This window comes from Canis lupus, chromosome 26 (assembly GCF_048164855.1).
Source record: "Canis lupus baileyi chromosome 26, mCanLup2.hap1, whole genome shotgun sequence".
NCBI classification, from domain to species: Eukaryota; Metazoa; Chordata; class Mammalia; order Carnivora; family Canidae; genus Canis; species Canis lupus.
Window position 1 is genome coordinate 16,342,844 of NC_132863.1, and position 13,452 is coordinate 16,356,295.

The 13,452-nt window shown below is 40.5% G+C and overlaps 1 protein-coding gene across 1 annotated transcript in view; it reads left to right on the plus strand.

Moving 5' to 3' along the window:
• The first annotated feature begins 285 nt into the window (after window positions 1-285).
• The window catches only part of HAO1 (hydroxyacid oxidase 1), a 48,319-nt gene continuing 35,152 nt past the window's right edge, over window positions 286-13,452 (plus strand). The window contains exons 1-2 of the mRNA XM_072799750.1: window positions 286-497; window positions 7,805-7,956. Of these exons, the coding sequence (XP_072655851.1) occupies window positions 361-497; window positions 7,805-7,956 (289 nt within the window). The 5' untranslated portion in view covers window positions 286-360. The remainder of the gene's footprint in view (window positions 498-7,804; window positions 7,957-13,452) is intronic.

A 13,452-nucleotide genomic window follows, 5' to 3' on the forward strand; every position in this document is an offset into this window, starting at 1 on the left:
AGTAAACGCACATACCGTGTGGAACAAGCAGCCTTAGCCAGAACCAAGCCAAGTGTGGATTCATGCAAGTATTTCTCTAGGTCCTTAATTTTTGATGGGACAACTAATCTGCTTCAACTGCCTCCCCAACCCCAACTTCTCATAGCTTAGGTGTTGCTGTTCTTTGGCAGACGACTGCAAGTGAAATTGCAAAATCTAAGCATATATTTACTCACTTAATGTAAGCAACAGAGAAGTAAATCTGAACTTTGGAAAAAGTCTATTAATAATTGACAGCTAGTGGAATTATCAAAATGTAGAAGGCTATGAACAGGGAAAAAAAAAAAAAACCCAAACCTGGGGTCACAATAACCTGTGAAAATGTTTACGCGGTTAGTTTGTATCAGTGATTATGAACAAAATGCAAAATCAGTACTTCAGAAGTCGATATATGACTATTACAGGTCCGGGGCAAATGATCAGGAAACATTGGCTGATAATATTGCAGCATTTTCCAGGTAAGAAAATTTACTTCTTGTTCAATCGTGTTTTAAAATTACATGAAAATATCCTACCAAAATAAGATCTCTAAGTTTTAACGTTGATGATGTGAAATTATTTGTCTAGATACATGCCTTGTAAAGAGGCAAAAACTCTTGGGGCCATGAGAAGTCTTAGCCTATTAAATTGTTTAAAAACATCCCAAGACTGGGAATCTCAGACAACTGACTGAAAAAACCAACAGTAATTTTCCTCACACGAAATTCCGTGGATATATAATTTAACTGTGTATAAAAATGGTGATGCATTCTGATGACTCCCTTTTCTTTTTCTCTGGGTATGACAGGGAGGGTCATCGCTCATGGTGCAGGAAACAGCATTAAGTGCAAGATAGCCATCTTATCTGGTTGAACCAGATCGGACTGTTGCCTCAAATATTCCCATCCTGCTGGCTTTCCGTTATCACTCAGTTTGATTACTGTTGTCTGAACTTTCACTTTAGATTTCAATTTGTCTCTATGGCATTAATCTTTCAACTTGGCTATTTCATCCCTCATCCAGAGTGCTTCGCCTACCTCTATTCCCAAATTAGTTTTCCCTGCCTTTCATATTTCAAAGCACAACATGGTGGGTGTCATGGTTTATGTTTTCTGTTTTGTTCCTTGTAAATGCAAGGAACAAAATAACTTTCAAGGAGTGTTTTTCTCTCAGCAGTTACAGAATGGTTTATTTGCTGGAGTAGGGGTGGAGAGCCCTCGATCCCACTATACTTTTCAGGCTCATCCATCTTACATTCTAGCCTTCTGTAAAGTCAGTGAATATTGTGGGTGTTCATTGATGGCGGTAAATTGAGAAGAAGAAGAAGAAGAAGAAGAAGAAGAAGAAGGAGAAGGAGAAGGAGAAGGAGAAGGAGAAGGAGAAGGAGAAGGAGAAGGAGAGAAAGAAGAAGAAGAAGAAGAAGAAGAAGAAGAAGAAGAAGAAGAAGAAGAAGAAGAAGAAGAAGAAAAGGAGGAGGAGGAGGTGGAGGAGGAGGAGGAGGAAATATCCCAGAGGAAAGACTCTACCTTCCTTCTAGGCTTCCTCAGTGTAGAGAGAAATCTCTCAAAAATCACATTTCTCTGTATGAATTAGGAGAGATGAGATTATTCTGACCAAGGTGGTTCCCGGTAAGCAGCATTGATGTATCCCCAGGAATCTGAGAATGGGGTGAAGGATGGGACCTACCCCAAACTTCTGTAAGCCTTGACTTTGTCTCAGATCTTCTCAGGAACCTACACGAGCTTCACAAATGCAGAAAAGTTGTAAAGGAAATGTTGGTTAAGAATGGAGGGTCTTAAAATTCTTTTTTTTTTTTTTTAATTTTTATTTATTTATGATAGTCACACAGAGAGAGAGAGAGAGAGAGAGAGGCAGAGACATAGGCAGAGGGAGAAGCAGGCTCCATGCACCGGGAGCCCGACGTGGGATTCGATCCGGGGTCTCCAGGATCACGCCCCGGGCCAAAGTCAGGCGCCAAACCCCTGCGCCACCCAGGGATCCTGGGTCTTAAAATTCTGTATGATCTTTTTCACTTATTTTGCATTTTGGGCCTCTTCAAAGGCTTCTGCTCCTGGAAGATGTCCTTCCGTAGGCCCATAGCAATTCTATTCACCAGGTAATGCAGCTTACCTCTCAGTAGTCTCCTGAAAAGAGCACTTTACCCCAACTAGGGAACTATCAGGCCCTTGACAGGCTGGTGTCTCAGAATTTCTCAGGTCATAAAGCTCAGATCACCTCCTAATTCCTGACCCACCCTTTAGCCCCCTTCACCTCATGCTACTTAATTCATTATCTCACACTTACTACAAATCTCTGTGGGCTCAACTCTGTCCTACATGCTGAAGATAAAGCAATGAACCAGACAGACAAAGTTCCTATTCATGGGAGCTTACATTCCAATGGATGGACATCAATCTTTGACCTCCATAATGCTGGTGGTTTGAACTGATGCAAAATGTACCCCAAATAACTGGTCCAGTTGAGACCTTAAAGAGGGAGCAAAGGGGTACAGCAAATGCAGACACCTCTGCAACCCTGGAAATTCTAGAAACTTTGTGAGACATAGAAGACAGTGTTGACTTCCAACTTGTAGATGGGAGGAGTGCCTCATGCTTGTGTGGATCACATGGTACTCTAGTGACTATTCTCAGCCTCTGCATGCACTAAGTACCTTCAAGACAGAGCATAGATAATGAGAATGAGCTTGCAATGCCATCCTTTCCATGATACTTGATCTTTCTCTTTTGTTCAGTTCAAGAGGGAAAAAAAATGTGCATTTAATCAACTTTCTCTGGAGTTTGGCTGATGCTATTATCAACTATGGGAGGAGTTTTTATATTGCAACAAATGTCAGGGCCTATCGCCTATCCAACACTTCAATTTCTCTTTTGTTGGGTAACTTGCTGGGTGACCCTTCATTCCTCACCTTCTGTCATTGAGTCGATCACGTGGAACTAAGAACAGATTTTCTGCCAGGGTCCCAGTGGCTTTGGGTTGATGGGATGAAGCCAATCAATCTGAACTCTCTCATTCTGATTCAAATGAAGACTGCAAAACAACCAAACCTCAGATAACCTGTTGTGACACAGTGTCAGGGCATTTTAAAGACATTTACGAAATTGATACACCTCCTCCTCCCACAAGCACAACAAAAGGTCATTCACAGTGACAGCTATCTATTATCTCTCTATACTCAGCTCTGACAACCACAGTTTGAAGTTCTGGGGACATGGCTCACTTAGGTGACCTCGCAGTTGCTTATAAACATTTCTGGGGTATGGCTTGGGACTCTGATGTTACTGTGGCCAAAATAAAATAAAATACCAAAGGACAAATAAAGTCAAATGGATGGAACCACACTGAAGAGCATGATTTCCTATTATAAACATGATGTGAACAGCAGATGTCAGCGTACTACATTTTGCATGGCCTGACTTGATTGGGGTTAACCAAAAAAAAAACAAAAACAGGGATACTTGGGTGGCCTAGTGGTTGAGCGTCTACCTTTTGCTCAGGGCCTTGATCCTGGAGTCCTGAGATGGAGTTCCCGGATGGAGTCCTACATCGGGCTTCCGGCGAGGAGCCTGCTTCTCCCTCTGCCTATATCTCTGCCTCTCTGTGTGTGCGTCTCTCTCATGAATAAATAAATAATAAAATATTTTTTAAAAAAGACAACAAAAAACCCAATGTACATTGTTTCTCTTGCACATGAACTCAGCGTATCTTTCTCAACCATGGTCTGCATTTTGTGGCTTCTTGTGAAATTCTCATTGGTAGAAACTAATTCTACAATTTGGGCATTTAGAAGTCCTGATGATATTAGAAAATGAAGCGTCTGGGGTGCCTGGGTGGCTCAGTCAGTTAAGTATCTGACTTTGGCTTGGGTTATCATTCCAGGGTCCTGGGATTGAGCCCCACGTAGAGCTCCCTACACAGCAGAGAGCCTGCTTCTTCCTCTCCCTCTGCCCTTTCCCCTGCTTGTGCTCTCTCACTCCTTCTGTCAAATAAAGAAAGAAAATCTTTTTTTTTTTTTAAAAAGGAAAATGAAGCTCCTCCTTTTTTTCCCTGTGTGTCACTTATTGACACTGAAAATTGCATGATTTTCTTTTTCTTTTTTTAAAAATTTATTTATTCATGAGAGACACAGAAAGAGAGAGAGGTAGAGAGACACAGGCAGAGGGAGAAACAGGCTCTATCCAAGGAGCCCGATGTGGGACTCGATCCCGTGACTCCAGGATCACGCTCTGGGCGGAAGGCAGTGCTGAACTGTTGAGCCACCCAGGGATCCCTGCATGATTTTCTTTTTAAAGAACAGATGAAAAAGTGATAGCATTCTCTCACTTAAATATTTGAGCAGTATAAACTCACCTGCAGCATTTTAAGTATTCTTCTCATAGGTGTAAATGCCACAGGATCACGCAGCTGGTTTCTACATGTGAGGAAGCTGCTTTCTGCTTTTGCATTTTGCAAATTAGCTAATTGCCTCTTATTTTCGACGATTCATGTAGAAAGAGGTCTCACATCTATCCCATTTGTTTTCTCCTATTCTCTTCTTCGTCCTCCTTTTTTAAAAAAGATTTTATTTATCTATTCATGAGAGACACGCAGAGAGAAAAGCACAGATACAGGCAGAGGGAGAAGCAGGGGGACTCGATCCGGGATCCCCAGGATCATGCCCTGGGCTGAAGGCGGCTCTAAACCACTGAGCCAGCAGGGCTGCCCCACCATCCTCCCTTTCTGCTCCACTCCCTATCTCTATCTCTCCTTCTTTATCTAGATAGGTGTTAGCAAACCTACACATGCACACCCATGCGTGCACACACACAAGCACAACTACACACCCTTTCAGGAGGTTCATAGGCTTTCTGAAACCCATTACACACCAAGGCATTTAAAAACAGGCTTGACTATTTAAATATGCTTAGTATGCAGTGTTTTCTTCAGACTTAGATTCCTGCCCTCCTTATTCCTTTATTGCAATGCCTCAGAGGTTAAGAGTGATCCAGTTAACTGTTTTCAAGATATCACAAATATTAAGAATGAAGGGTAAAAAATAAGATTACAAAATCTGTGCTATTTTGTATATTTTATATGCATATTTACATATATTTTACTTGATTTAAATGCTGAGTGTAAAATATTATGTGGAGAAATTGGAATGCAGTGAGATCATCTTACAGGACTTATAAAACATTAATTCACTGTGTTCAATTGATGGGATTCAGTAGCAGCACATGGCTTTAAAGCTGGGTGTTAAGTGTCCTTCAAATAGAGTATCCCATCATGGGGCGTGTGTACATCCCTGGATTATTTTGTAAATTAAATGTGAGGCGTTTGTTGGATGTGAGGTATGAGTCAAAAACCCTGTGAAAGGATCCGCCCTCTACCCCACTTCCTTTGTTCAGGCATCTTATTTTCCGTCCTTTGAAAGAGGTTTATTATTCCATTGGTTCAATTGTTTTGTCGATCTTCATATCCTTTTTCCAAAGTGGAGGTCCTATAAGAGCACAGTCCAAGGTTACAGTCAGCTGTGATTTCATGTAAGATTGTGGAAAAATCACTTAAACTGGGGGTGGGGTCAGGTGAGACTTGGAAAGCTCTTAGAACTACGTGACAAGGTTAGCTGTAATTGCCCTTCTGAAAAATACCAAAATGTGGAGAACTTCTTAGAGAACATACGCTTTCCGCTCCAGTGATCTTACCTAATTATGTGTGAGGATTGCATTTTGTGCACTGGTTGGTGAGTGTCTGTAATGTCACCCTCAGAAGGGAAAGTAGTGTGCCTGGGGGAAGGCCGGGGAGGGGGAACACACGGTTATCAAAGGGACCTGCGCCACCACGTGGACAAGAGTAAAGCTACTGCCTGGAGATGGAAGGATTGAGCTTTGCCTTCTATGTAGGAACTGAACATTTAGCAATGTCTTTTCACACACACACACACACACACACACACACACACACACACCACACACACACGGCTCATGCCCTGCAGCTTTGTGTGTGCTCTTCATAAAAGCTTTCATTGTTTCCTCAGCTCTAAGTAAATATTAATGCCTTCCAAGGCCACCATGCCAACGGGTGCTATTAAAATCTTTTTCTCTCATTGTAATAATACACTTAGAGATGATTGGTAATAAAAGCTCTCTTCAAGGCTTCTGCCTTCCCCTCTCAAAATGCAGATCAAAGAAGCGTGCTGTGAGGGTCAGTCCAAAAGAAAGGACTTCCAGCAGCAAAGCATGTGGTGTGACTGAAAATAATGACGATTATGATGTTCAAAGGAATTGCAGAGAAATCGCACAGTAAAACTTCTTTATTATGCTTTTCAAGGGCTGCATGTTTTTACTTTAGTATGTGAGGAAGGGTTAGATTACAGACCCAAAGCAACAGAAGGCAGAATTTCTTCTTCCGCTACATGAGGTAGGCTTCAGTTAAGACTTCGGAGGTCCAATTTGTTTTGGTTACTCCATTTCTAAATCATGCTTCACTATAATAACTAAAAATCTTGAACTCTCTGGAAGCAGAGTTCAATCTAGGTAATGAAAGGTGAGTGCTGGTTAGGTGTGTATGAGTGCCTTATCCACATGTTTATTTTCTTTTTTTTTTTCACATGTTTATTTTCTTAAAGCTCATTATAAACAGGTCTGTACTTTCTTCCATTCTCATCAGTTACTAATGAGAAAAATAATCCCAAACAAATAGGACAATATAAATTCTGCTAAGAGGGAAAGAGAACTTGTTCTCCTGTAAATTTTACTCTTAAAGTTTCGCTTCTTGGTTTATTGATGATTTTCATTGCAACACGAGAGAATTGCAGGAAGAGTCATTTTAGATCATGTTCAGGAGTCAAAAAATCTTTAAACTAAACTCCAGTTCCTGGTGAATAACCTTTTGGAGGAAAATGCTCAATTAAACTAAGAAAAATTATATTCCCTCTCACCATACTTCAATGAATACGGACATCAGTTTAAGGATTTCAAAGAAACCACATTATAATTTTAAAAGTAAGTATCCAAAGTTATTGTATGTTATAAAAGTAAAAGACAAATTGGACATAGTATAACCTCTCTTCATAAATTATAATCTGCCTTCTATGTTTTTGTCTATCAAAATGATTTGGAGGAAGTGAAATGAAAGCTATGTTCACACAAAAACATTTACGTGAATGTTTATGGTGGCTTTATTAATAATTGCTTCAAATTGGAAGCATTCCCAGTGTCTCTTAGATGGGGAATGGGCAAACCGCCTGGGACAGTAGAATACTATTCATCAACCAAGATGAACAGATTATGGATGCACTTGACAACATGGATGAATCTCAAAAGCCCTATGCTTTAGTGAAAAAAGCCAGACTCAAAGGCTGCATTACATATGATTCCTTTTGTATATTCTTGCAAAGTAAAACTATACTGACAGAAAACATATCAGTGGTTGTTAGGGGATTGGTTTCAGTACAAAAGGAAATGGAGAAATTTTTCAAGATGGTGAACTGTTCTTGATTGTCTCGCAGTTACACAACTGTGTGCTTTTGTCAAAGCTCCCAAGGGTAAATCCTACCATATGTTAATTACACATCACTGAGAACAACAGCTTGTGAAATTCATTATTATCTTATTGCTAACTTGCCATCTTAACAAACACTAACACTGCCCCTTCCCTTTAACTTTGTAAAGTAATTTGCCAGATGGGAAAACTAGAAGTAGATTTTATCTTTTTAATTAAACTGTAATGTCAAAGTTTTAGTTATGATTTTAAAATTCTAATTTTTTTTTTCTTTTTAAAATTCTAGATGGAAGCTGTATCCGCGGATGCTCCGGAATGTTGCTGAGATAGACCTGTCGACTTCTGTTTTGGGTCAGAGAGTCAGCATGCCAATATGTGTTGGGGCTACTGCCATGCAGTGCATGGCTCACGTGGATGGGGAGCTCGCAACTGTGCGAGGTAGGTAGCAAGTCCTCACCAAAGGAACAGAAGAAGACTAACATTTAGTGATTCCTTTCTCTGTATGCGTCAAGCAAACACTTCCCCGGATATTTTCACACTCACGAAAATTAAGCTCATTGACTCTGCCATCAAAATACCAGTTGTTGCACATTCTGCTCCTCTATGACCCTAGGCAAGATATTCTTTGGTTCCTCAGTTTTATTAGCTAAGTAGTGGCAGAGATGGGATTCAATCTAATAGCTACCTCATTTCAAAGGCCTCCCTGCTTCCCCAAACCACGTGATCCTCACAGGGAAACAGCAAATGCAGAGACCCGGATGGTTGAGTTTTCTGTCATGGTTTGGGACCACGATTCTGTTTTACAAATGGGTTATACTCCCAATAAAGCATTTCTAGCTGCCTTAGGAGAGAGAGAGATGAGAAATTCAAATATGATGCAAAGAAATTCCTTATTAGGGCTAATTTATTAACTCCCCAGTCCCCTGGCAACTATGAACATTTGAAAAGGTATGCACAGTGATAAATCTCCCCACCCCGCTTCAGAAACTCATATAAAAGTTGGTGATGAATTCTATCTGGCTTCTTTTGATGCTAAGCAGGGCAGGAAATTCAGGCTCAAAGAGCAGGAACTAAATACTATTTTAAAGCATTTCAGTTCTAAGCGTTACAGATCTTATGGATTTACTTCCCTTCTTGAAACGTTTGCCATATAACTCTGCCAGGGATAATGGCATGACACGGTGAGGTTGAGACAGGCTTAGGTTAGAGTCCAGAACTTTTTTGAATTCTAGGACCACACACAGAGAAGTGGCCTTGAGGCCTGGGCATTTGTCTGTGGTAATCCTGAAATATGGCCAGAGAGAATGGGAAAAAAAAAAGAAGGAAACCAGTATCTTTCTATTCACAGTTGGGGTAAGAGAAGCCTTCCCAAACATGCCATAGACAAAAACCATTAAGACAAAAGCCAACAAATCAACACAAAATGCAGAAACGTCCATGCTGTTTCTACAAAACATGCATGTTTTACAAAAATTGAAAAAACAAGTGGTAAACAAAACAAATTGAAAAATTATGAGGCTGCAAAGCATTAATGATCTTTCCATGTGAAGAGCCCTTATACTTGAATAAGGAAATAATATCTAACCCAAAATAGATGAAAAGACCTAAGTGGAAAAAGACAAATAGAAAATTCATAAATGGACACATGAAACTGGCCTATAAACACATGAAAAGTATTCAATATACCATGTTATCAAATAAATTATACTATATATTTTATTTTTTGAATATCAAGTTATTATTTTCAGACTATAAAATGTGATAAGGGTGGAAGGACAATGTGCATTTTCAAGTACCGGTAGGAAGAGCATTAAGTGGAACCGTATTTCTAGAAAATTATTTGACAATTGTTTATCAAAGCTTTGAAAGTATGAATTCCATGTTATGCTCTAAGTCCTCTTCTAGGAATTCCAAGGAAATAATTATGACTTTGAAGAATGACGTCTCTGCAAGGATTCTCATGCCTTTGTTATTTTTAGTAGGAAAAAAATTAGAAAAAACAAAACAACCCCAAATGTCCCATAATCAGAGATTGATTGTAAAAAACAAGGTGCATTAGATATGGGATAAATTTGGGACCCCTCAGTGGCACAGTGGTTGAGCATCTGATTTTGGCTCAAGTCGTGATCCTGGTGTCCTGGGATCAAGTCCTGTATGAGGCTCCCTGCAGGGAGCTTGCTTCTCCCTTTGCCTGTGTCTCTGCCTCTCTCTTTCTCTCTCTCTGTGTCTCTCATGAATAAATAAATAAAATCTTAAAAAAAAGAAAAAGAAATGGTATACATTTTTATCATGATATCAGAGAAAGAGTGTAGTGGTATGGAAAGATGTTGCAGTTTGTTTTTTTAAAAACAGTTACAAACAATAGCAAAGCCCTAAAATACATTTACTTTTTAAGACAAAGAATGCAGACTACATATTACATGTGTTTATTTATGAGTGATGGGGTTACCCTTGGCTTTATATTCTTCTTATTTTGGGTCCATCCTTACAAAAGTCCCTTTGAACTATTTTGTAAGACAGGAACAACAACAACAACAACAACAACAAAACAAAACAAAACAAAAACAAGCAAAAGATGGAGAAGGGACCATGAAAAGACTGGCAGTAAGGAAGAGTAAGTAAAAGAAGGCAATATGCAGAGCTCACTTTGTTAAAACAACAGCAAAAAACCGCAGGGATTGCCTGTATATGTATGCATTCCTTTATGCAATATTTGACAGGTGCTGCTATGCTCATTCTGTGGGCAAACAGCGAGAGCTCCAGAGGAAGCAGTTTTTTCTTTCTTTCTTTTTTTTTTTTTTTAAGATTTTATTTACTTATTCATGAGAGACAGAGAAAGAGAGAGAGAGGCAGGGATATAGGCAGAGGGAGAAGCAGGCTCCCTGTGGGAAGCCTGAGACGGGACTCCATCCCAGGACTCCAGGATCATGCCCTGAGCTGAAGGCAGGTGCTCTATCACTGAGCCACCCAGGTGCCCCACAGTGTTCTTGATGAATAAATGACAGGACTTACTCTCCCCCTCCCTTCTGGTGGTTCCAAGATCAGTGCTCCTTATTTTTGGTAGGGATAGGATGAAAAGAAAAATGAGAAGGAAGCTTGCTTAGAAACTATAATTTGATGGTCTCGATAGGACCATTTTGTGCAACATTATTTCCTCCCAACACTTAACCAGGAGGCATTATTAAGTACCCGTTAGAGTATTCCTTTAGATTAATTCATCAAATACTTACAAAGCAATTACCATGTTCCAAGTGCTATTCTAAGTACATTGCGAGCATTAAAGCATCAAATCCTTGGAGCAGCCCAAAGATATAGTACTATCTTAAGCCCATTTTACACATGGGAGACTGAAATATCAAGCAGATGAATAACTTGCCCAAGATCACACAACTCATCCTTGACAGACATGGGAGTCAGAGCTAGGCAGTCTGGCTCCAGAATCTTGGCTCCTAACCACCTGGTGCTGCTTTTAATTTCCAGAAAATCCCATAAAATGTCATGAGGGGAAGCCCATTTATCTGTCAATTACAATTCCCTAAGAGTGATTGATTTATCACTTTAGGTGTATGCAAAACAGGCTTCCCCAGGACAGTAGGATACATGTATTGGGACAGGGTTGAACAATGAGAACACAAACTGTGTGGTGACACTGGGGGCATAGAGGAACTGGCAATGAAAGGTCACACACAATGCCCTTCAGAATCCAAGTCCCTGGATCGGGTTCCTATGAGGGCAGGGATAACATAGTTTATATCGAGATTTGTAGTAGAAACCTCTTTTAAGGATTTCAACATTCCTGAGGTTTTCTTCTATGATCTAATTACCATGTATGGATGGATGGTCTACTAAACATTTACATTAACCCTGAAAGCTGGTGGTGATCAGCTCATAACCAGGAGTACTCCCTTGTTGGTATGCTTTGGTTGTGGGATGGATAGGTTATTTGGAAGGAAAAAGAGCATGTGTGCCTGGATCGGATGCTGTTGGTACTCAGGATATATCCCCCTGTTACGTATAATTTCTATCAGAACCTGCAACTTTTTGCCTGGCATTTTCTCTGACAACAGGAGCTGATGGATAAGAGGATTGAGTGCTTCCTGCCCATTAACACACCCTTGGTTGACTGCCTTCCTATCCTCTCAGTTTCCTACTTCATCAACTCTCCTTGTGATTATTCCCAAATAAGACTTGTACTCATATCTTTTTCTCATTTTTGGCTTCTGGAAGAATGTAACCCAAGGTGAGGGCCGCTCAAATTCCCAGGGAATGGTCAGGCTTGAATAATTAGAATGGACATCCAGAAAGTTCTGGAAGCTGCCACAGTACCACAGTCTTGCCTTCTCAGTTGGCTCTCCAGACTTTACAGAACCCTGCTTCAAGGTTCTTTTGGACTTTCTTTACATCACTCTGGAGTACATCTCCAGTGTGAACTGGGCCCGAGAACAGAGCTTGTCTTCTTAGATAGCTTTGTGGTTGAAGAGTGACCAGTGGGGCCGTTCTTGCTTCATATTCAAAATGGCAATGAATATTAGATTGCCAAATAAAACACAGGAAGCCAGTTACATTTGAATTTCAGATAAATAACGAATCATTTGTAGCTGGGTTGTCCTCTATGTATATTTGCTATCTCTGGCAACTTTAGTTGAATGAGCTCTTACTTCTAGGGGGGTCCTTTGAGAATCACCTGAGAATAATGCTAGGAAAAGCTTCCCAAAATGAGGCACACTTGTTGTTTGCCCTTTGGGGTCCCCAAAATCCCCTCCACATATTAAAAAACCGACCTTCAGGAAAGTACAAGCAGTTTACACTTCAATGGGAGTGAAAGTTGCCCTTTCTACTCTGCTAAAGATATTTTTGTTTTAAGCTTTATGCAGGAACCTGAGAAATGGCTTTGAGGGTCAGACTGGTAACATAAATATCCAAAGAGGGATGAAGTTAAGAAAACAACAATGCCAGCTCAGTGGTGGAGATTAGCAAACCCCACGGAAGGAGGCAGCCACATTTTAGTGCCAGCTAACTAGTGCCCCACGGGAATGAGGATGTGGGGTTGCCAAATCTTCAAAAATTTTAAGAGAAGCCAGAAGCCTTGATTTTTATGTGTAATCTCCTGGTTTTTAAATGTTGGCAAATAAATCAAAAATTCCCTAAAACACAGTTTGGGGCAATAATGTGTGGGCCAAAGCAAATAATTTTGTGGGCTCCAAGTGTCCCCTGGGCTGTCGGGCTGGGACATCTGATTTATGTGGAAATTCACCACTAACTAGTTTCACTTCTATGGCAGGTCATTTTCACTTTCTAGCAGGATTACGTTTCCTCACTGATAAAGTCAGCTGCTTAAGCAAGATCAGTGGTTTGCTTGCCACCTCCCAAGGTCAGGATTGTTCCACTCTCAGGGAAGTTAGGGGCGTCACTGAGCAATGAGTTACTTGTCTTGCCTGTTGGGGTTCGACAGGACAGTTCTTTACAGAAAGTTCTGCTAATGGAAGCAAGGCTAACGAAGACAAAATCTCCTCGATGAGAAAACTCCAGAAAACAAAACCAGAGAACCCATTAAAGGTAGAGAACTGCCCTCCTGAAATCCCACCCCTTTCTTCTACCTCTTGCCTACCAGACCAGCCCTGGAGAGTACAGATGGTGGGATGAGCATTTGTAGGTCTTTGATATTCATTTCTCATATTCTGCATGCTTGGGATAGACAGAACCAAGCACACATATTTATTTCTGGTTCTTGCTGAAAATGCAAATAGATGTTTAATAAATGCCACACAAATAAACTGTCGTGAAACATGACGATAGCCAACATTTATCTGGCAATGTGTGCCAGGCAATTTGCATTTATTAACTCATCTATCTCTTATCCTCCATAAAACATGAGTCCAAAGCCCTAAGGATTTTTTACCGACTCCTGCGCTTCGGAAACTGAGGCTTGCAGAG